General features: G+C 39.5%; 1 protein-coding gene across 1 annotated transcript in view; it reads right to left on the bottom strand.

Annotated features, from left to right (window-relative positions):
- The window catches only part of GUCY2C (guanylate cyclase 2C), a 70499-nt gene that overhangs the window by 42850 nt on the left and 4333 nt on the right, over window positions 1–23316 (bottom strand). The window contains exons 3-10 of the mRNA XM_007454632.1: window positions 22467–22531; window positions 19455–19670; window positions 16999–17120; window positions 15460–15556; window positions 13337–13454; window positions 11134–11269; window positions 6505–6590; window positions 3698–3809 (exon numbers count right to left, since the gene is read on the bottom strand). Of these exons, the coding sequence (XP_007454694.1) occupies window positions 3698–3809; window positions 6505–6590; window positions 11134–11269; window positions 13337–13454; window positions 15460–15556; window positions 16999–17120; window positions 19455–19670; window positions 22467–22531 (952 nt within the window). The remainder of the gene's footprint in view (window positions 1–3697; window positions 3810–6504; window positions 6591–11133; window positions 11270–13336; window positions 13455–15459; window positions 15557–16998; window positions 17121–19454; window positions 19671–22466; window positions 22532–23316) is intronic.

Raw genomic sequence — 23316 nt, 5'->3', positions numbered from 1 at the left:
AAAAAAAAAAAAAAAAAAAAAAAAAAAAAATCTCTTGTGCTATCAGACTTAGCTTACATGTCACATGTATTTTTGAACCATTTTTGTTTCATCACATTATGTCCTTCTAATGAACTAACCATTTTTTTTTTCTGAGGTAGAGGGTTTAGTAAGGTTCATACTGCAGCACCTTTCTATAAGGGATAAATTGGAAGGATTTATGCTTTGCTAACTTACAACTTTGCCTCTGCTTGTTATTTTGTTTTCTGCTAAGGGGAAAATTAACTGAAAATGTGAGCCCTGGATTTCTATTCTCGTTAGCACAGAAATAAATTATTCCCTTGGAGGTGGAGCTGCATTGTGGGCATATTTGACTTTGGTGAATTCCGTTTATTACTACAATCACCACTTCCATCCCCATCACCACCACTCTCATACCCCCAACCCCACACAAAAAACAACAGTGAGTACGAGGAATACAATTTCAACAGGGCAGCCGATTCTACTCATCAGTCTACTAAAATTACCCAGCCTCCAGACTACAGCATGATTTGGAGGAAATATCTGCTGAGCCCTTAGCCCCTCTCAATTCTTCCCTAGTGTAAACATCACATTGCATGAAATATAATTATGATATTTAAATATACTACATACTATTTAAATATAGTAATTTTTAATTCAACATACTTGTAAATCACTGTATCACATTAGTTCTAAGGTTAAGTTTCTGCTGTCCTCTGGTGGCCACTGTGGTTATCACAGCCTATTTAACTAGATAGACGGTGAATGCAGATTGAGTTTTATATAACCCCAAGGTCATAGAACATGATCGTTGGAAAGAACTTTGAGATCAGTTAACAAATCTCCTGACCTAACAGAGGAAGATACTCATAGTTAGAGAAGTAAATGGACTGAAATTAACACTGTCTAGATTAGTACTGAATAGAAGCATATTCATAGTTATCTCATACTGTCTTTCATTCCTCACTTCTTTCCTTCCTCCCTTCTTTCCTTCCTTCATTTCTCCCTTCTTTCCTTCCTTTCAAGGCACTGTGTCTGAGTAAAGAATGGACCCTACACTTACACGGTGTATGGTGTAAACAAATAAATGAGATATAAGTAATATGCTAGTAGAAGTCCAGTGTAATAAGGGCAAGATCAATAACCTCCTGAGATGCTAAGAAAAGGCTTAGGAAAGGTGAAATCCAAGTTACACATTGAGGATGAGTGGTTGTTTACTAGTTCTATGGGGGGGGGTGGTGACAGATTTTAGTCAGAGGGAGTAGCATCAATAAAGACACAGGAGCATGAAGCTGGCAAGACCCTTTCTTTAAGGAAGTAGGAGGAAGTTGAGAGAGTGGGGAAGAGATTTCAGGTAAGATGAAAAAGAAGGCTGGAGATGTGGGAAGATCAGGGACATTTTGTGCTATCATAAGTCATTTGGACTCTGAAGGCAAAGTGGAGCTGCCAATCGAAGGGTTAGCAGCAGTTGGGTAATGCGACTGGATTTGCGCTGTCCCTCCGGCGGCAGTGGTGGTTGGGTTTGAGGTGGGCAGGAGGTGGGGCTGAGCAGGAAGACAGATGGATGTCATTGGAACCCAGGAGGCAGCTGGGGAAGGCTTGGGTGCGGAACAGGAACCAGATCTGCGTTGTACACTGCTGCGTCCCAGGTGCTTAGAATATTGTCTGGCATTAAGTAAATATTTGTCAGATGAATGAAAAGACAGTGATGGTAGAATCTCCAGATGAAACGTTCTGTTACTTAGTTGGCAGTTGTGTACACAGATGAAAGACCAGGCATGACTATCTTATTTGTATACTATTTGAAAGACTGAGTTACTTAATTTGTAAAGTCTGAAACTAAATGTAACGGTTAAAGAATGAAAAGCTCTGGCTAACTGAATTTTCTAGTTAACTGAGGATGAAGTAAAGTTGCCCAGGATAAGGCAACGTCCCTGTCGTATGTAATGTAAATATTTAATGTGATCTCGTTTAGGTAAATAATGAGAACTCTTTCAAAAATCATGTTTTGAGAAGTTCATTATTTTACACAGTACAGACTTTCTGTTTAATAACCAAAATATCTAAAAACTTTTAAAGAAATATATTAAAAATACAAACCCAACTCTGTCTCTGAGGGCTATAATTAAGGAAAAAGAAAAATAATTTTAACTCAAAAAATTACAAAAGAAAGAAGCATAGAGTTGCAGAAGCCGGTGAGAAAAGAGATATATTCAAGTTTGGCTTGAATCTAGGAAGCTTGAAGATGGTTCTAGAGATAATTAAAAAGAAAAAAAAAGCTTGCTAAAGAAAACAAATCAACTTTAAAAAGCCATGATGACAGTAAATCATTTCGAAGAATGGGATCCCTACTTCCTACCTCTCTCTTTGCTTCAGTCAACTACCTCATGTCTATTGACTAAAAACACAGGATTCATTTTTAACCAAATATGACTCATGGAACACAAGAAATAGAAACATAGTTACAGCTATAATGTAAACAAGCCCATTTAATCAGCACTGTTCTCTTCAGCCAGATCAACCTTTCAGCCAGAGTTTCTGGCTGTAGAGCAGGGCTAGGAAAGAAGTATTTGTAGTTTACAATTTTTAATATTTTAAAAAAATGGTAAATTAATAGAGTCATTATGGAAAATTTAGAAAATTAAGAAATATATAAAAAAGCAAAAAGAAAATCTAGGATACTATTACTCGGAGGCTACGACTATTGACATTTTAGCATATTTTTCTGCAGTCTTATTTCTATACATTGTTTTGCAAAGTTAGACTTTCATTAAATAAAAAAGCTGTATTACTTTACTCATAACTTCCAATGTCATTTAAAATTCTTTGTAAATAATTATTTTTAATTGGTTGCATGTTGCCCCATTTCTGAATACATTGTAGTTTTCTAAGTCATTTTATTAATAATGTTTCCACCTTTTTTTTTTTCTTTTGCATCTTTGGGCATAAATATTTGTTCAAATTTAAACTTTTTTCCTAAAAATTGATTAGTAATATGGAATTACTTACTATTCATTGTGGAAAGCCTTGGCCAAGCCAGCCATGGGCAGAGTGCCCTGAGACCTTGTTGCCCATGAGACACTCTGCTGGCCCTGTCCAGTGACAGTCAGTGTTATATAGTTGCATGGCAAGTTGCATGGGTGAAGCCCTAGCCACGTTAGGCCTTTCACGACATGATGGGACCTCATCTCAGGTAGGAAGGTAACCATCATTATGACCAGTATGTGTCCTCTGAGGAAACGGGGGAGACTTCAGAGGCCACGCTCCCTTACCACCCTCAGCCTAATGACATCGAGTATTCCTTGCTGAAATATGTATTCCATGAGTTTCCTTCAGTAAAACGTAAATGGAGTGAGACTATGTGTCTCTGTGTTCATTTTGCAAATTGCCAAACCTAGTTTTCTATAGGAAAATTTACATCAAGGGGTAGGTAGGACACCGTACCCTATTAAAGACACCCTATATTAAAGACAGTTATAGCTAAATTAGAATGGGATATCTTCAGTGTTTTATCAGAACTGTAATATTATTCATTGGACAGAGATGTAAAGTCCATGTTTACAAACGTGGCAAATCTAATACAGACAATAAGCAAAACAAAACAAAAAACACAGGCTAATTTCATAAACCACAGAATTTACTCTCCTTACCAAAAAAGCAACTTCAGGAAAAGAAACTTCACGAAGGATTATCTTACCCTGGCCTGGAATATCATTAGGAAGTTTGTGTTTCTTCCAGATGAATGTGGGGCTCTTATCCACCGGGTTCGTCTGGTTTATGCGGGTGTCATAGGTCAAAAGAACCTTGTACTGTGTCGGGGCATGAAAAGAAGAAGGATGAACAGAAGAAGACATTTCAGAATGACTTGTAATGAGGTGAACCATGCTGCCCAATGACATTTGAATTTCACAGCAATGTTTCTCAGTGAAACAAAGTAAATGTTACCAGCCAGGACCTAGTCAGGATCCATTTGGTTCTCACCATGAACATGGATTTAAGCTCCATGTGGGCCGATTAGTTTTCTGTTTCTTTATGACCATATGCTACACCTGCCCAGCAGAGATTCTTTGGGTCTTTCTAGTTCAAGTCTTTCATTTTACTAATGTTAAAATAGAAGCAAGAAAAATTAAATGGCTAGCTCCAAGTCACATGACAAGGGGGGCAGCAGTGTTTTCCACAATATTAAGTTGCTATTAAAAATGACGTCTTGAGGGCTTCCCTGATGGCGCAGTGGTTGAGAATCTGCCTGCCAATGCAGGGGATACGGGTTCGAGCCCTGGTCTGGGAAGATCCCACATGCCACGGAGCGGCTGGGCCCGTGAGCCACAACTACTGAGCCTGCGCGTCTGGAGCCTGTGCTCCGCAACAAGAGAGGCCGCGACAGTGAGAGGCCCGCGCACCGCGATGAAGTGGCCCCCACTTGCCACAACTAGAGAAAGCCCTCGCACAGAAACGAAGACCCAACACAGCCAAAAATAAATAAATAAATTAAAAAAAAAAAAAAATGACGTCTTGAGAAAATGCACCATAGCTAACATCCGTTATCCGTATTTATACACATCAAGGGGCTCCTAGAGAATTCTACATTTCTTAAGTTCTGTCAATTACATTAAGTTTTGAATCTCTTCTGGCCCTACGCTCTAATGTGCTTTCTTAGACACGGCACTCACTAGTTTTCCAAGATAAAAGGTTTCTTTTTCAAGTAATCTGTCAATGGAAATATTAATATATCCTTAAATTACCGCTGCATATATTGAGTCAGTTTTGTAAGAGGCATCTGGAAAATGTTCATCCTTCTAAATTCACCACTACTCCCTCAAAACATTCTGGACAAAATTTTACATTCTCAAAATTATACTCTTAACTTGAAAGTAGAATATAAACTTGCATATATTGAGGATAGAAAATATCCTATATATTAGGGGTTGGTAGATTATATCTCTACTGAGACCTACTCTGGTTATGGAATAACTTATCTATAGCCCTATGTTTTGAGAATTAATCCCTGTTTCCCCCATAGATACATATCATACAGCACAAATGATGGCATTAGATTATTGAAAAGTTCAACTAGACTTGCCTGTGGAGACAGCAAGTGCACAGAACCACATTTTTCATTTTGAAGAGCGATCATAAGGCTGACATAGAATCTCACCGCAGGTATCTGCCTCTCTCCAAGGGAGGCAAAGGCATCATCCCAGGTGCAAATAACTTAGAGGGGCATGTAGTTATCTCAGTAGTTACTACTAGAAACTGAAGTATTGAGCAGATTTCATTTTAAGGTATTCGCATGGTATGATGCCAAATACAGCATTATAGTAAAGGTTCAGTATAAGTAAAACAATGTAACTAAAAACGATGCATTACTTTTCTGAAATGCTGCTACCCCCGCCCCCCAGCCCCGAACTTCTAGTTTAACTTTCGCGATCTGAGCATCTTTTCTCCAGCTTTCCACAGTTTGCATTATAGATGTCTTCTACAAAGCTGGGTCAATACATACACTCAGTATATGAGTTAGGGATGTCAGAATGCTCATATTGGAAAATTACATGAAAAAGTGAAAAACTTTTTCTAGTAGATTCCTGGTTATGTCAGGACCTAACTTCTTAAAGAAGAAAAGGTTTCTGCCTACCATTTGGTTGGTTAGAACAGTGGCTTCTAGTTCATGATGGGCACAACTCTGGGTGACATAAAGGCAGGTATTTTTGTTTTTAAATTAAACGCTTAGCAGCCATCAACTATGTGCCAGATAAGAAGCTAACCACAGGAGACATGGAGAAATGAGATCCACCCCTTTCTTCCAAGAACCTACTATGTAGGTGTGTGAATATATCTATATATATATAGATAGATAGATATTTATAGATATATATATCTATTTATAGATAGATAGATATGCATTATGTATATATAGTGTGTGAATATAAAGCACATATGTAGGTGTGTAAATATCTATCTATAGATAGATATGTACTATGTATATATAGTGTGGGAACATAAAGCATAACATTAGAAGGCTGTTTGTGTCAGAGGGATTACACAGTTAATGATTTTCATGAGACTTCAGAAGGAGAGAGAAGAGGTAATGCTTCATTCAAATTTTTAGTTGTGGAAATGAATAAACAATTCTTAGGAAAAAACCGTCACCTTCTCATTGGTATCCCATCAACAGTCTGGTCTTTATACCAGTGTTTTCTGGGTGCGTATTTTTTATACAGTAAATAGAGTGGATATTCTGAATAAGAAGTTCTATGGGAGAAAATGTTTAAGGAATACGGGCCCAAGGGGGGCATAATCGTAAATCTGAAATAAACTAACCTCTAGATTCTAAACATAGCTTCTCTAATTCCTTTGCTAGTATTGGGCTGGCCAAAAAGTTTGTTCGGTTTTTCTGTAAGATCTTAGTTACAGAAAACCTTTTGGCCAACCCAATATTTGCCTTCCAGGAGAACCCTCCTCACCTAGTCACTTAACCCCAAGTTGCTGATAAGAAGTCAGACATACTTTGTTGGTGTCCACAGAGGTGTACAGAAGGAACATAGTATTGTCGATATCCCCACAGTCATCCAAAGTCACAGGACCCACATGACCTAGGGCAAAATCAGAAAGAGTTAGAGGCCATTGTTGACTTCTTGACTGAAAGACCAGTTACATCCTGACACAGGGTATAAAATAGATTCAAATTGCTCTATTTTATTGAAAAATTATTGACCTTAATGATGCAATCTGAGGGCATCTGGATTGGTTCTTGGCCCTGAGATCTCTGAAGGATATTTTTATAAGAGATGGTATTTAGTTAGAAGGAAAATTCTTTTTCATTGCGTTTAGAATGATGACACTAAATGTAATCAGTCAGTAGATTTCTCCTGATTATTAGTGACAAGTTTTTGTTGAGAGTATTTACTAAACTAGTGGGTTTGTCACTCCATAATCTAACTTAGATTGTTTGTCACTCCATAATCTAACTTAGATTGTAAAAAGGTCAAAATCCCTTCACTACCATGTATTAGCTGAACACATTGAAAAAGTTAAGTTGAAAAACTTAAGTTATTTGAGTCTCAGTTTTCTCAACTTTGAAATTATAGTCATATAGGATGAGCCTATGAAATGGCTGTTTAGGTAAAAGAAAAAACTTGATCAAATATCAGCAATTTCACATGGTCCAACATAATGGCTAATACTTATTTTGTGTTTACTACACCAGGCTCTGTGCTAAGTGCTTTATATGCATTTATCATTTTATTCTTCCCCAAATACCATGACATAGAAGCTGTTACTATCTCCATTTTATTGATGAGAAGTCTGAGGTCAGAAATATTACTAACTTGTTCCAGGTTATAGGTACAGCTAGCAGGTGACTAATTGCTGCTTATGATCACAGAGGTGCAGGCAAAATGGTGGCAGCCACTGCCGCTGCACCTCCCCCATTGTTGAAGCCCTTCCCCCTCTGCTGATTATGACTGTCAAGGGATGTAAAGGGTTGGTGCTCCCCTCAATCCCCCTTCGTTTTTCTCTTTTTTCCCCTTTGAGAGACAGACATTGAAGACTAGAATATTCAAGCAACTGCATATATGGGAGAAATTAGAAAGCTACTGCACATGCCCAGGGGAAGGCAGAGGCTCAGAAAAGACCTGAGAAGACCTTAAGTTTACACCTCAGGCTGATCCTCAGCAGAGATAGCCTACAACAATAAACACAAAAACAAAAAGCAAAACCAAAAAACAGCAAACCCTGGGGAATGAGAAAATTCCCCATTCCCCATATGATTTCCAGCATTACCGATTATTAGATTAAAATGTCCAGTTTTCAACAAAAAACACAAAGCATACAAAGAAACAGGAAAGTATGGTTCATTCAAAATAAGAGAAAAAAAAAAAAAACAATGGAAATTATCCCTGAAAAAGACCTGATGGTGGATCTACTAGACAAAGGCTTTAAAACAACTGTCTTAAAGATGCTCAAAGAACTAAAGAAAGGCATGGATAAAGTCAAGAAAATGATGTATGAACAAAATGTAAATAGTAATAAAAAGGTAGAAAATCTAAAAAAGAAACCAGAAAGAAATTCCGGAACTGAAAAGTACAGTAACTGAAATAAAAAATTCCCTAGAGGGATCAAAGGCATATTTAAGCACGCAGAAGAAAGAATTAGTGAACTTGAATATAGGACAATGGAAATTATCAAATCTGAGGAACAGAAATAAAAAGGATTGAAAACAAGTGAACAGAGCGTAAGGGACCTGTGGGACACCAGCAAGCAGACCAATACATGCATTGTGGAAGTCCCAGAAGGAGAAGACAGAAAAATGGGTAAAGAGACTATTAAAAAAAATAATGGCTGAAAACTTCCCAAATTTGATGAAACACGTGAATATAAACATCCGAGAAGCTCAATAAATGCCAAGTAGGATGAATTCAAAGAAATCCATGCCAAGGCACATTATAATCAAATTGTCAAAAGCCAAAGACATAGAATTTTGAAAGCAGCAAGAGAGAAGTGATTCATCACATATAAGAGATGTTCAATAAGATTTATAAGCAGATTTCTCATTATAAACTTTGAAGGCCAGAAGGCAGTGGGCTGATATATTCAAAATGCTAAAAGAAAAAACTGTCAATCAAGAACGCTTTATTCAACAAAGCTGTCCTTCAAAGTGAAAGGAAAGTAAGACATTCTAAGATAAAAGTTGAGAGGGTTTGTTACCTACCACTAGACCTGCCCTGCAAGAAATGTTCAAGGGAGTCTGGCAGGTTAAAATGAAAGAACAATAGACAGTAACTTGAAGCCATGTGAAGAAATAAAGATCTCAGTAAAGGTAAATACACAAGCAATTATAAAATCTAGTATTATTGTAAGAACAGTGTGTTACTCCACTTTTTGTTTTCTACATGACTTAAGAGATGAACAGGGCTTCCCTGGTGGCGCAGTGGTTAAGAATCCGCCTGCCACTGCAGGGGACATGGGTTTGAGCCCTGGTCCAGGAAGATACCACATACCGTGGAGCAACAAAGTCCGTGCACCACAACTACCAAAACTGCACTCTAGAGCCCACGAGCCACAACTACTGAGCCCACGTGCCTAGAGTCTGTGCTCCACAACAAGAGAAGCCACCACAATGAGAAGCCCACACACTGCAACGAAGAGTAGCCCCTGCTCACCACAACTAGAGAACGCCCGTGCACAGCAACAAAGACCCGGCACAGCCAAAAAAAAATAAAAAGAGAGAGAGAGATGGACAGTGGAGAGTGGACTCTCCACTTTCACTAATAGATAGAATAACAAGACAGAAGATAAGTAAGGAAACAGAGGACTTGAACAAAATGATAAACCAACTAGATATAAGAGACAAATACAGAACATTCTACCCAACAACAGAATGCACATTTTTCTCAAGTGCCTGTAGGACATTTTCCAGAATAGACCATATGTTAAGCAACATATTAAGTCTCAGTAAAATTTAAAAGATAGATATGATACAAAGTATCTTCTCTGACCACAATGAGCTGAAGTTAGAAATCAACACCAGAAGGAAAACTGAAAAATTCGCCAATTTGTGGAAATTAAACAGCACACACTTAATCAATGGATCAAAGAAGAAATTACAAGGGAAAAATTTTAAGACCTAGAGATAGATGAATATAAAAATACAACACACCAAAACTTATGGGGCACACCCAGTGAAAGCAGTGCTAAGGGGAAATTTACAACTATGAATGCTTACATTAAAAAACAACAAAGGTCTCAAATCAACACCCTAACTTTACAACTTAAGGAACTAGTTAACGAAGAACAGATTAAACCCAAAGCTAGCAGAGGAAGGAAGTTGTAAAGATTAGAGTAGAGATAAATGAAATACAGAATAGAAAATCAATTGAGGAAATCAATGAAACCAAAAGTTGGTTCTTCAAAGAGCTCAACAAAATTGACAAACCTTTAGCCAGACAGAATAAGGAAAAAAGGAGACTTGAATTACTAAAATCATAAATGAAAGTGGAGACATTACAACCAATTCTAAGGAAATAAAAAGGAATATAAGGCAGTACCATGAGCAACTGTATGCCAAAAAATTTGATAACCTAGTTGAAATGAACAAATTTCTAGAAACACAAAACCTACCAAAACAAAACCATGAAGAAACAGAAAATCTGAATAGACTGATAACTAGTAAGGAGACTGAATCAGTAGTCAAAAATCTCCAGACCCTCTAACCCCCTAAGAAAGGGCCCTGAACCTAATGACTTTACCAGTGAATTCTACCAAACATTAAAAAAATAATTAACACCAATCCTTCTCAAACTTTTCCAAAAACCTGAAGAGAGAGAAACACTGCCTAACTTATTCTATGAGGCCAGAATTACTCTGATACCAAAGCCAGACAACGACACCAAAAGAAAAGAAAACTACACACCAATATCCCTTATGAACATTGATCTAAAAATCCTCAGCAAAATATTTGTAAACAGAATTCAATAGCATATTCAAAGGAGAATACAACATGACAAAATAAGATTAATTCCTGAAATGCAAGGATGGGTCAACATATAAAAATTAATCAATATAATACACTACAAGAGAATGAAGAAAAAAACCACGTGATCATATGAATTGATGCAGAAAAGGCATTTTACAAAATTCAATACTTTCATGATTAAACACTCAACACACCAGGAACAGAAGGAGACTTCCTCAACATAATAAAAGCCATTATGAAAACCCCACAGCAAACATCATACTCAACGGTGAAAGGACAGAAAGGCAGATATGGAAGGACGAAAATCAAACTGCAGCTGCTTCTCTTCTTGCTGGTCTCTAAGCAGAGTCAGGACATCACTGCCCAAAATGCCCTGTGATGAACTTGTTCATAAGTACAGGGCCTGAGCTACCTGCTGTTTCTTTGATATCCAAAGATTCTCAAGTTCTGAAGCATAAACTGGGGTCTCGTTATAGATTATAGCATCCCCAAGGTTTATGCAATTATGTTTGCCTCCAATTCAGTTAAAGGTATTTAGCTGTTGATCCATTTGTTACCACACCCTCTCTTTGCTTCCCAACGTCTGCCCATAGGGCCCATATTTCATCAGATTCCTCTAGAAACTGTTAGGTAAGTGCTGTTTGCTCCTAGGAAACCGGTACCTTCAAAAGTGACGTTCCTGAAAGCATGAGCAAATTTAGGGGTGGTAATTTCTTCTCCATTTTCAAGAAATATCTTCAACATGTGTCCAAAGAGCAAGACTCCATCGAAGTAGGCAGCAGCGAAATTATTTTTTGCCTGAATGAGAAAGGAAAATCTTAAAATGAGTTTCAAGAAAAAAAAAAGATTCTGGTCTTGAACCTGGAGAAACACATTCTTGGGGTCAGCAGGGTAACTGGAAAGGTAAAGGGATATTAGGGGAATTGTAGGGGTGGTATTAAAGGAAGTTTTGGAAAAACTTTCCTTGGACCAGGGCTCTTTATCATCCCCACGTGACAATTCTGTCTTCTCTTGGGATCAATAAACTGCAAACCCTGCCTTTAGGGAAGTATCTAAAAGCAGCTGTGCTTCCTCCTTCCCATGATAAGAAAATATTTTACTTCGACCAGGAAGGACAACATACAGAATTTTCGATTCCAGTAAGGTTTTATATAGAAATAACGCTTTCATTTAAGAGGAAAAGAGAACAGCAACAAAAACAACCCCACTGCCTTTGAGTATCCTGATGGGGTGGGAAGAGTTTTGATTGGGTGATACCATTGAATTTGCTTTGGAGATAGTTCTGATTGGGTGTTAGTTCAAGCCACAAAGGTCTGCCCTGGAGAACATAAGAAGGGGGTCAGAACTCCTCTGCCTTTGCAACAGTTGTGTGGTTGTCTTCACAGAGATGGGCTATGGATGAAAAGTTCTGTGCCCCCCTGAGACCACGTGAGTTCTGTCGGCTCAGACACTTTGGAACTCCCACCTGTGAAGAATCAGACTTTCGCCAGAGCCTAGAAGCTGTGCAAATGATATGTGAATACTACTAGACCCAGAAGTATATTTGCTAGAAAATATGAAAAGGAAAAACTAAAACACTTCTCATTGGTTTCAGTATCTTTTGCTGAAATCATCCTTTCATGACATGAAAAGAATCAGTTAAGACCCAGCCCCCAAAGGGGTTGCAGCCCCTAATTTTGGCAGGGTTGCAAAACACACGGCTTAGAACTGCTAGTCTAGGCAAAACTGATTCTCTCAAAGGTCCCCAACTTTCCTCACTGCTCTTTGGGCCTTGTCATCCCAAAGTTGTTCAGGGTCCTCAGGACAGACTGCCGCTCCACCTCCCTCTCCAAACCTGCTCTCAACTGTGTCTGAGGGCAGAAAACATCTGATGAATTTAGTCACGTTAAGGTGCAGTGACTGATAAAACCCAAAGTGGTATTAGAGGCAGGGGTCTTGCATTTAATTGAGACATTAATGATTTTTTAAAATATATTTTTAAAATTTCTTTATTTTCTTCCACTGTGTCTGGTCTTCTTTGCAGCGCGTGGGCTTCTCTCTGGTTGTGGCGTTTGGGCTTTCTCTCTCTAGTTGTGGCGTGCGGGCTCCAGAGCACATGGGCTCTGTCTGCAGTTTTTGTGGCACATGGGCACACGGACTCTCTAGTTGAGGCATGTGAGCTCAGTAGTTGTGGCGCGTGGGCTTAGTTGCCCCGTGGCATGTGGGATCTTAGTTCCCTGACCAGGGATCAAACCCGCGTCCCCAGCATTGGAAGGCGGATTCTTTACCACTGGACCACCAGGGAAGTCCTGAGACATTAATGATTTAATGTCCAATTGGAGGTTCTTTTTCTGGGACAAATGCTAAACCAGATGGGATGCTGGGATAAGAGGAATAAACCAGGCCTCGCCTGGACAAATCTGAACAATGGCCAACCTAATTTTAAAAAAAAAGAACAATGTCTTAACCTAGGAATATGTATCTCTAGAGGTAGAACTGTGATATCAGGGCCAGCAGACAGTTGCTTTAGGATGTAGGGGACTTCATTTATCTTTCATTGTTTAATTTCTACCTCCCCTACGTTAGCAGGGCTTCTTCTGATCTTCCCACACTGTCATTTCTGTTCTGATGTTACAGCAGTGTGCACTGTGGTGTTGATCTAGAGCCTAGCACAGTGACCTATAGTAACAGTTTTAGTAGCAGGAATCCTGCTATTGGCCTCAGTTAACATTTGTTGAGTGAAGTGGAACAAGTGAAAAAAACGAATTGCTCATTTTAGAATTTGGGTCCCAAATGGAAGAATGATATTTTACCCTTGCCAAAAAAAAAAAAAAAAAAAAAAAAAAAATATATATATATATATATATGTATGTATATGAAGCTTACCAGTGATAAGTTCTTAGAGAAAGAGCTATTTGACACCGAAATCTCAGGAGGCAGTGTCAGGACAAGAACGTTTTTCATATAGTCGGGGGCTGTAACATTGTCCATGAAGTAGTGGTCACTGGAATGAAAAGTACAAGTTTCTCATGAAAATCAGACTCGTCCAAAAATAGAAATGGAGCTTCTACAATTCATACAGCAGCCTTGAAATAGTTTAAAACATCTTTTTCCTGCAAAACGTTCTACTTTTCCCAGATAAGTTTCTTCTACACCTGCCACCTTGAATGGCAGAAATTAGGCAGCTGTGGTTAACATACACAAATGGAAAGGAAGATCAGAACACAGATACTTATTTGAGGAAGCTTTTTTAGGGGCTCTGGGCACATAAGCTTGTTTTCAAGGCTTAACGACTCTTGGTTTATACCTGGAAACTTTCTTTTCCTTAAGTGCTCATAACACTTTAGAGATTTAGGGATAGGACAGAGAGAAATTTTATGAATTAAATTTACTTTCCAGATGGTGAAACATAAGCATGAAAAGACTAAGCATTTTCTCTAACACTGTAAGCTTCTTAACATTAGATTATCGGTCCTTGTATCCTCGACTCCTAGACAGTATTTGGTACATTGTGGACCCTCAATACCGTCTGGGATGGCACTGCCAATCATATGGGTCCCAAGCTTCCTAATCATTTTAATGTTTTAATATGCAAATAACCTGACAAGCTTGAACCACTGTAACTAGGATGACCATCATTTAATAGGCAAACAGTAGGTGAACACATCTATGTACAGAGGACTGTGTTGAATAGTTTGCGCATATTGTCACATCTAATCCTAAAAGCACCCTTATAAAGTAGGCATTTTTATTCTCACTTTACAAATGAGAATCTCAAGATATACTAATACCCAAGAGTCAAATGAACCAGAAGTGTCAGAGTTAGAATTTGAACCCAAGTTATGTCTAGTTTCAAACGAATCTATCTCATGAGCATTCCGAAACAGACCCAGAGGTCCTTAGGGAATAGTGACAAAAGAATGCCAACACTTCGGCAGTTGATTGAGGATCTGCTAAAAATAAAATTACACCAGCCTGGTTACATTGAGGCCTCCTTCCAGAGGGCAAAGCAGCTATTGAAAGCAGCTATCAATGTGGTTGTAGGAATAAAATGTTGATCATTTTTCCCTCTTTTTCATATTCTGCAGCTAAAAGGCTCGGTTGACGAGCTTATCTTTGTGAACAGGATAGGCCTGCATTTCCTATGCTTCATTTTTCTCAATACTGGGACAAGTGTATTTAGTGTGGGTGAAATGACTAGGCAAATATGATATAGTGCAGGAATAGCTTCTGGTCTGAATACGGACAGGGAATGATTAATGATCCAATCAGATAAGTGAAGTCATATGAGCTAGCTGATGGGGCAAGGGACACAGGTGTACCAGCAACACCTTTTTAAAGCCTAATCTGACTCAGATATTACCTTTGCACAGTTTGTTTGTGGGGTCTCCAACCATGTTAGAAAATGAGTAGTGAAAAGAGGAAATGTGACAAAAGGTAGTTTCTGTTCTCCAGAATTTTCTCCCCTTAGTTCCAGATAAGTGCAGAGGAAAAGATCACCACCCAATGACTATACCACAGAGGGCAAAGAATAACTGTGTAAATCAAATTCACTTAATGGGAACTTTTCTCTTACCGAAGGTGGCTGAAGGAAAAATAATCTAGGACCAAAGGCCGTTAGCAATTGAAGGCATAGATAGGGCCCACGTTCTCAGAAATATGATTGGGATATTAGTTGATTTATTGCTGCCTGGAAAAAAAACACCTTAAAATCAGGCTGAAGACCAGGATCTTCGTTGAATGAGCATGCGGGTTTAATGGGGATTTCATAAAACTTTTGTATTTGACATGATAGTGATGTCAAAGGTATACGTCTCTGCTAAAGCTATAGTTAATTAAATAAGAATGAGGGTGTGATAAAGAAGAAATGAAACACTGGTTAAAGTATTATCTTCATACAGAATCCCGTTTTAGGCTGTGCAAAACGTGAGAAAAGAGAATATCTTCCAGAAATCCTTAGAGTATTTCCCTTCTGAAAGGAGAAGAGCTCTTCCAAATATTACACCTACTTGAACAAATCCACTAGAATAATGACAGTGTCTTCAGCCACTGCTCGGTCACCCTTGAGGATGTTGATGGTGTCTGGTGTACCACACATAACAATCACTGCAGGAGAGAGAGCAAGACAGGGAGAAAAATATACAATAGTCTACTCCCAAGCAGGAAGGGAACCAGGGGCCTGAATCTGAACCCAGTAAGTCCATGCTACATTCGTATTTTAAGATTAACACCAGTTCCTCCAATTTACTCCCCCCTCCTTTTATTTTTCATTTACAGTCATAGAAGCAGAGGAGAACTGCATGGGATCTTAAAAAGAATCATCTAGTCCTTGCCCTTAATTTTATTGATTTAGGGAGACTCTAGCTAAAATGTCAATGAGATAAAAAACTGGTGCATGAATAATTCTGATAGTCAAGTATCTGAGTCTGGCTTAGTGCTTGTTCCATTACATGAGGCTGGAGTAGTTACAGAAGCTATTTTCAGTGGTTAAGTGAAGGGCACTGCCACTTGTAAAGTACTTGGAAAAGATATAAATTAATGTGAGAATTTATGAAGTCTTCCTAAGCACCTTTCCTTGGGTTTTAGTTGCAGCTTCTTAGCTCAGAAAGTGATTTCAGTGATCGAGTTCCAGTCCGATTCTCTAAGCTCTCCTATCCACTGCAGCCAGATTTCCCAAATGCATGGATTGATGAGTAAGATGAATAAGCTGGGAGACACTTCATTAGATCTGTTCACACACTGTGTTGTCCAGTTGAACTGTAAACACTTTAGGGACATGAATCATCTTATATTTCTTGTTCCCCATATCTTGGTTAACGTTTTGCATATGGTAGGCTCTTAATATGGCAAATGCTTAATTATAACAGCAAATGATATTTCAAGCGATACCAGGAAATCCTGACAAGCAAGAACATTTCCTTGTAGAAAATTCCACAGTTGATTCCTTTGCTCCTGATATATTCTTATTTGCAAAAAGAATTCTGTGGAAAGTGAAATAAATCACCAAATAACTTAGTATCACATTGGCCTTTCACACTTGGCCTATAACTGAGAGATCATTAGGCAGGTAAAATACCGACAGAGTAAAGCAAAGTGAGACAATCCTTGCCTACCTGGTAATTTTGCTTAAGGCTACATATCAATAAATACATCCTCTTGGTCACCAGGGGACGAGGGTTCAGAATATTTGAGAATTCGTCACAAATCCAACAATATATTAGATTGTGGTGAACTTAAAAAGCAGTTTACTAATAGTGGATCGTGATATCATTTTTGGCTTATAAAAGCTGGATTTTAGCATCATCTTTACTTTCATAATGTTAATATATTTGCTCAACATTACTTTGCTAATTTCTCTCAGAGGATAAGGTTTTAATCAGCAAAAGCAACAGTATAACGGAGGTGCATGCAGCTACAGATCTCTGCAAATATACAAAATATACAGTAACGATGATAGCTCTGTGGTGGTAGATTTGTCAAAATGACTCATAGGGAGGTGGCAGTTGTGTGGACGTAGCTGGCCAAAAATTATCCTCATGTCTTCTTACCATTGCTTTTCCTGTTCTGGTCCATTAAGATACGCTGAAACTCGTCATCCCTTCTCAGCGTCTCCTTGAAGCTAAGTTGCTGAGAAAAATAGGAAACTCCAGCCTCCAGAGCATTGAGGTACCTAGAACAGAAGAAAAGAGAAACTAAGAAATCAGCTTAGTTTCTTCATGGCTTTCCATGTTGTTTGCTCACTGTTTACAGATCTGTCCAGGGACTTGTTCACCTAAAATTCATTTCTACCACTAACACAATAGACAATACACAGCATGATACCAATGGTTAGGACTACGGACATCTAATTTAGGGAAAGTTTTAGGGAATCTTCGTGTATATATACAGATAGTAGACATTTGGCAAATCCCTTATAATGGCTTCTTGTTATTTGCTGAAGGAAGACTATTCTGCTTGTCCCATTATCACAGATAAATGGAAACTTTTGAATCTATAGTACAAAAATTCAGAGTTGATAGGAATAATTTCTCCTACTGTGTGAAAAGGACTTTTGTGTGCACTAAGTTCACCCCAAAATTTCTAGGATGCTGCCTTAGGGTTGATTCTTGTGGTTCCCTGGATGTGTGTTCCCAATGGTACCCTATTTTGGTCCTCTGAATGCTTTGGTGGAGAGCTACTGCAGACTCCTTCAAGAGATTCTTTCTGCCACCTTTGCTGGAGTTGTGTGAGCCTTGTGATTTTATTTTAGCAATGGTACCCAATATCCTGTTCTCCCCACCACCCTTATTCCTCTGAAAAGCTGTGAGAGAAATGATTTCTAACTTGTGTAGGACAGGCAGAATGCATATTCTCTGCTATAATATGTTGCACGGTAATATGACAGCATTTACTTCTGGTTTCCCTTCTCCTTATCTGTAAAATGCAGATCATAGTACTTGTTCTCTTTTCTTTAGAGGGTTTATTTTCATGAAAATATATTTATTGGGACTTCCCTGGTGGTCGAGTAGTAAAGAATCCACCTTACAATGCAGGGCACGTGGGTTTGATCTCTGGTCAGGGAACGAAGATCCCAAATGCTGGGGCAACTAAGCCCGCGTGTCACAACTACTGAGCTCGCACGCCTCAACTAGAGCCTGCGTGACGCAACTAAGATCCGACGCAGCCAAAAAATAAATAAATAAATAAATAAATAGTCTAAAATATATAAATATTTATTGCTAGGTCACTTATGCCATTTGGAAGAATTAGAAAAAAATTTAGTCAATGTATTTACGATTACATGGACACTTTATGTCAATCACATTGAGACAACAAAATAAATCAGATCACTGTTAACTAAAAAACTCTATGAGAAAATGCAACTTTTTGAAAATATGTTTAAAAAACATTTATTCAGAGTTCTCAAGACATATAACACACTCCATATGATTCCTTTTTATTAATATGAAACAGTAGCTGCACATCCTATAGAATGAACGTTCATTATTCAATTGAATCTGTAGACCTCATATCCTAAGACTGTCAGCCTCAACATCAGACTCTCCTTCTTACACCATTACATTCTAGTAGTTAATAACAATTTGGGTAGAGGTCAGGAGGAAAATTGTGGCCACCTTGAATAACTCCATGCACTCTTTTAGGAAATAAATATTACATAACTTTTAAAACATGTTCATGAAAAGACATTTTTCATTTGCTGTACAGCAAAACTAACACAACACTGTAAATCAGCTATACTTTACTCCAATAAAAATTATTTTAAAAAGAGAGACGTAGATGTAGAGAACGGACATGCGGATGCAGTGGGGAAAGAGGTGGGTGGGATGAATTGGGAGATTAGGTTTGACATAAATACTCTACCATATGTAAAACAGATAGCTAGTGGGAACCTGCTGTATAGCACAGGGAGCTAAGCTCTGTGCTCTGTGATGACCTAGGTGGGAGGGAGGTCCAAAAGGGAGGGGATATAGATATGCATATAGCTGATTCACTTCATTGTACAGCAGAAACTAACCCAACACTGTAAAGCAATTTTACTCCAATAAAAAAAAAAAAATGGCTTCGAACCAAAAAAAAAAAAGAAAAAAGTGCTTAGTGCAATGTTTGGCAAAAAGTAAGGACTCAAAGAAAGTTGCTGTTAAAAAAAAAGACATTTTTACCTGTTGCTACTGATTTAGGTCATGGAATCAGTGAGGTGTTGTACACTTCCAAGTGAAATTTCAATTTGACCTAAAGTTAATGGGTATCTACTTCAGAGAGCTATGCTTAATATACCTAGTTCAAACAGGAGTAACAAACAGCCTTATCTAAATATATCTACAGCTTAAGGATGAAATCAATTAAATGTTAGCTATGTACCACTTGTGTGTAAGAAAGTGGGGTGGTTTCCATTCCCAATGCTACTATTCATGGAAGGCATGTCTGATAATAACTAGTGGCCTGCTGAGAGTTTATGGCTTCTCTCCCTGCTAAGTGCCAGAAGGACATTAATGGTCCTGCTTACCAGAAACAGTCCTCAGACTCGGTACCATTCTTGAAAACATAGGCAGTCTTCCAGGAAAAAGTTTTGAATGGAAAATAATTGACCTTCCAAAAGTCAACCAAGAAGTACGTCAACTTCCTAGCTGGAGACATCAGCCTGGTTAAAGTTTCTTTGTAGTCACATGACAATCCAAAACTTCCAGCTGAAATCATGGGATACTTCAAGTCTGTGTCAAGGCTACCCCAAGAGGTGAGAGAGAAACCAGTATCAGGATTAACCTAAGTAGTACAAATAAGATCCCTCTTTAAGCTGTTTCAGCGTGTGGGTATAAATAACAAAAATGAAACAGGGTCATTCAAGCAGGTGTTCCATGTATATAGGTCTGTCCCTCACAGGTGAATCTAAAACAATATTTACTGAACGTATGCTATGTTCTACACATACTCTGGGTGTTTTCTTGTATATGTGGCTTGGTTACTTCGATTTATTCTAAAATGAGTTGTCATTTGGGTTGTCCTAACATCTAGGCTAGGACATGTGGACTTCGGGGAGTAGGGCAGAGAAAAAATAGAAAATGGGCCACCATAGCTACTACAAATGTTGTAAAGCCCAGAAGATGCCCTCTGCAGCTTCCCTCCACGCATTGCCTTACTGCCAGCTCTCCTACAGACGGCCTTTGAGACAGACATCACCTGAGGACCTTACTGTTTTCCTTCCGCTGCTTGGCCCACGGGTCTGCTTGTGGTCCCTTAAGCATAGCAAGCTTTATTTTCTACCAGGGTCCTTACAGATGCCAGAAATGCTGTTCCCCTCTGTCTTTGCCTGGCTGATACTTACTCATCCATCAGGTCCTTAACTAAACATCTCTTTATCCATCAGGAGAGCTTTCCTTAATAACTAAGACCAGGAATCATGGGTGAGAACCTGTTGAATATCTGTCTCCTCCACCAGACTGCAAGCGCCACGAAGGTGGAATCACGCCCAGCTTGTTCACCGCAGCATTTCCGGTCTGCCTGCTTTATGTGTAGATGCTTAAGATGTATTTGATAAAAGGAGGAAAATGACCTCCCCTTCCATCTTTGGTGCTCCACTGAAAGGTTTCACTTGGGTGTCCTGCTTGCATTTCAAACTCCTCATGGCCACAGTTAAATTTATCTCTTATTTTTGTTTCTCAAAACTGTTCCTTATCCTGATTTTCCCATTTCTTTTAGCGTTTTGATATCTCAAAGCCTTTTCAACTACTTTTCGGCCCACACTCCAATATCTAATCAGTTATCAAATGCCATTGATTCTACTTTTAAATATCTTTAAGGCGATCCTCCTATTCCAAGTCGACTGCTTCCTCACTAGTTCAGGATCTCTTCCTCCCCTGCTGATTTTCCTGTCCTCAGTCTCTCCTGGTGGGCTCCAGCCTTTCCTCTACACTGTTGCCCCAAAGTTGAGCTGCTTCTGATGGCACTTCCCTGCTGTTTTAGTGGTTTCTGATGCAAATCTAATTAAAAACCCTTCCCTCACTTAGAACTCATGACCACCCAAATATGGCCCTATCTAATTTTCCTAGTTTTCTCTCTACTACTCCCCTATACATCTCTTTCACTCCAGTTCATACAGACTTTCACAAATTTTCTACACTTCCCTGATGCTTTGCTTTTACATATGCTTCTCCCTCTGCTGGCTGGGATGCTTATCACATCATCTCTACCCATTACAATTTAACCCATTCTTCAAGAATCAACTCATATACCATCTCCTTCATGAAGTCTTTCTCCTCTTGAAGCTTAATTCTCCCAACCAGAGGGACCATTTCCTCTGTGCATCCATAGCACCTTGCTTGTACTTCTCTAAGGGAACCTGTCCCACTCTGCCTTGTACTGGTCACCAGTGTCCTTGTCACCTTCTCTATTTTACTTAATTGTCTCCGCTCTGACACAACAAAAATGCGTCTTTGCACATGGAAGTTCCTCATAAGTGGTGAATCAATGTTCTATTTCTCCTTTCCTTCTGGGCACACTCTCCAGCAATATCAGTAAATGGTCAGGTAAGATGACAGCTGGGAATGAGCACAAGGAAGATAAGATTCTGTATTCGTCTGCACTTCGGTACAGAAGATGAGGTCAAACGTGCTTCTGTGGGGTGTCTGTGGTCTGTGTGGGTTTGAAAGTCTGAGTCTGTTTATACAGCTGGGTGGGAGGTGTGAGAAGCAGACTTTGCAACAGCAATTTCAAAAGTCTAATGTCTACCCTTCAAAACCTATTTCAAGTGTTCTTCAGCATAGTTTTCTCTGTGTAGACAAAGGGTGATCCTTGATTCACGGGGAGATGAAACAGGTGAAAGAAAGGCACGTGAGAGGGATTTGGATTGGGGGAGAGGTGATCTGGCAGAACAAAGTGTTTTGCAGTGAGGAGAATTACGCTGAGTGAAATGATCGAAAGGGATGAGTGCGATTTTCCCAAAGCCAGGAAGTATTTTCACTCTAAATACAGTGGAAGCTTTTTCTTTTTTTTCTAAGCTGTTAAGGGCACTGTGCAAAGTACTTTAGTATGTTATATATATAATCCTCAAATAGTGCTTTGAAATAAGAACCCTGCTACCTTCCGTATTCTTACAGCCCTAAGGAGGGAACGGAGCCCTGTTAACGCCCTAGGGTGCTGCACTCTCCTTTGTGTTTGGGCACATTCTGCCCATACTTCCAGGAAGATTTCCTTTATTCAACTCTCAAAATATCTAAGTTCACTATCTTCCCTGTGTCCTGCCTGGAGTCTAACTTTTCACCTCTACCTTTTTGCTTTTCAAGCTCAGATGTTAGTAACAGAAGCGGAATATCTACTGTCATCCACCCCACACTGAGCAAAGGCAGAGTTACCCGGATGAGGGAATGACAGTTATAGAGAGACTGTAACATACGAGGGCCCTGGCACCCTCAGTTGTATTGCCTTGAGTAGACTGCTGTTTGATAAATCAGTTAAATCTTGATATGATGTCCTGACTTCAATTCACAGGGGCATGAAAACAACAACAAACCAAACTACTTACTACATCTGGAAGGTGGAATAGGTACACGTGGGCCCCATGAGGACACATCCCATCTGTTTGTCCCTCTGTAGGAGAAAAAAATAACAACCAATTCCTAAAACTAAAACTATGAATCAATGCACAGGAAAGAACCAGCAAGGGGAAGGCTCCCAGAAGGCTAGAAAGCGGGCCTCTCGAGATGTTAGAATGTAGAGCAGAAAGGAGCCGCGTGCATGCCTTGGGCTGGGCGAGGGCCAGCCGAGGGATAAAGGGGTCCGAGAGGGGAGAGGCTGCGGATGGAGGGAAGGGCATCCCACTGAAGTTGAGCTGACTGAACGTGACCCTGGACTCTATCAAGAGGAGGATGTCCAGTGGTGGGAAAGGGACTGGCAGACTGTCACATTAGCAGTTATCTGTAGGCCAAGGGGTGAAGAGGCTAGATTTGGAGGTGCTGTGGAGGGACAGGGCAAGTTTCGGGTTTAGGCAGAGCTACAAAGCGGGGCTGGAGAGAACAAAATGCAGTGTGGGAGACTATAGATCTTAATTCCACTCTTTCTCAAGGGGAAACTGATTAGAAGCATTCCGTCGTTGGTGTTGGAGAATGAGGTGGGACCTCCCACCTCCGGAGACAGTGGGGAGGCACACCTGTTTATTAAACTCCCCTTGCTCGCTCCTTGCCCTCCCATGATCAAGAATGACCACTTCCTGGGCTTCCCTGGTGGTGCAGTGGTTGAGAGTCCGCCTGCCGATGCAGGGGATGCGGGTTCGTGCCCTGGTCCGGGAAGATCCCACGTGCCGTGGAGCGGCTGGGCCCGTGAGCCATGGCCGCTGAGCCTGCGCGTCCGGAGCCTGTGCTCCGCAATGGGAGAGG

This window comes from Lipotes vexillifer, unplaced genomic scaffold (genome assembly GCF_000442215.2).
Source record: "Lipotes vexillifer unplaced genomic scaffold, Lipotes_vexillifer_v1.1 scaffold911, whole genome shotgun sequence".
Classification (NCBI taxonomy): Eukaryota; Metazoa; Chordata; class Mammalia; order Artiodactyla; family Lipotidae; genus Lipotes; species Lipotes vexillifer.
The sequence above is the reverse complement of the archived record's forward strand: the minus strand, read 5'-3'. Positions and strand labels throughout refer to the sequence as shown.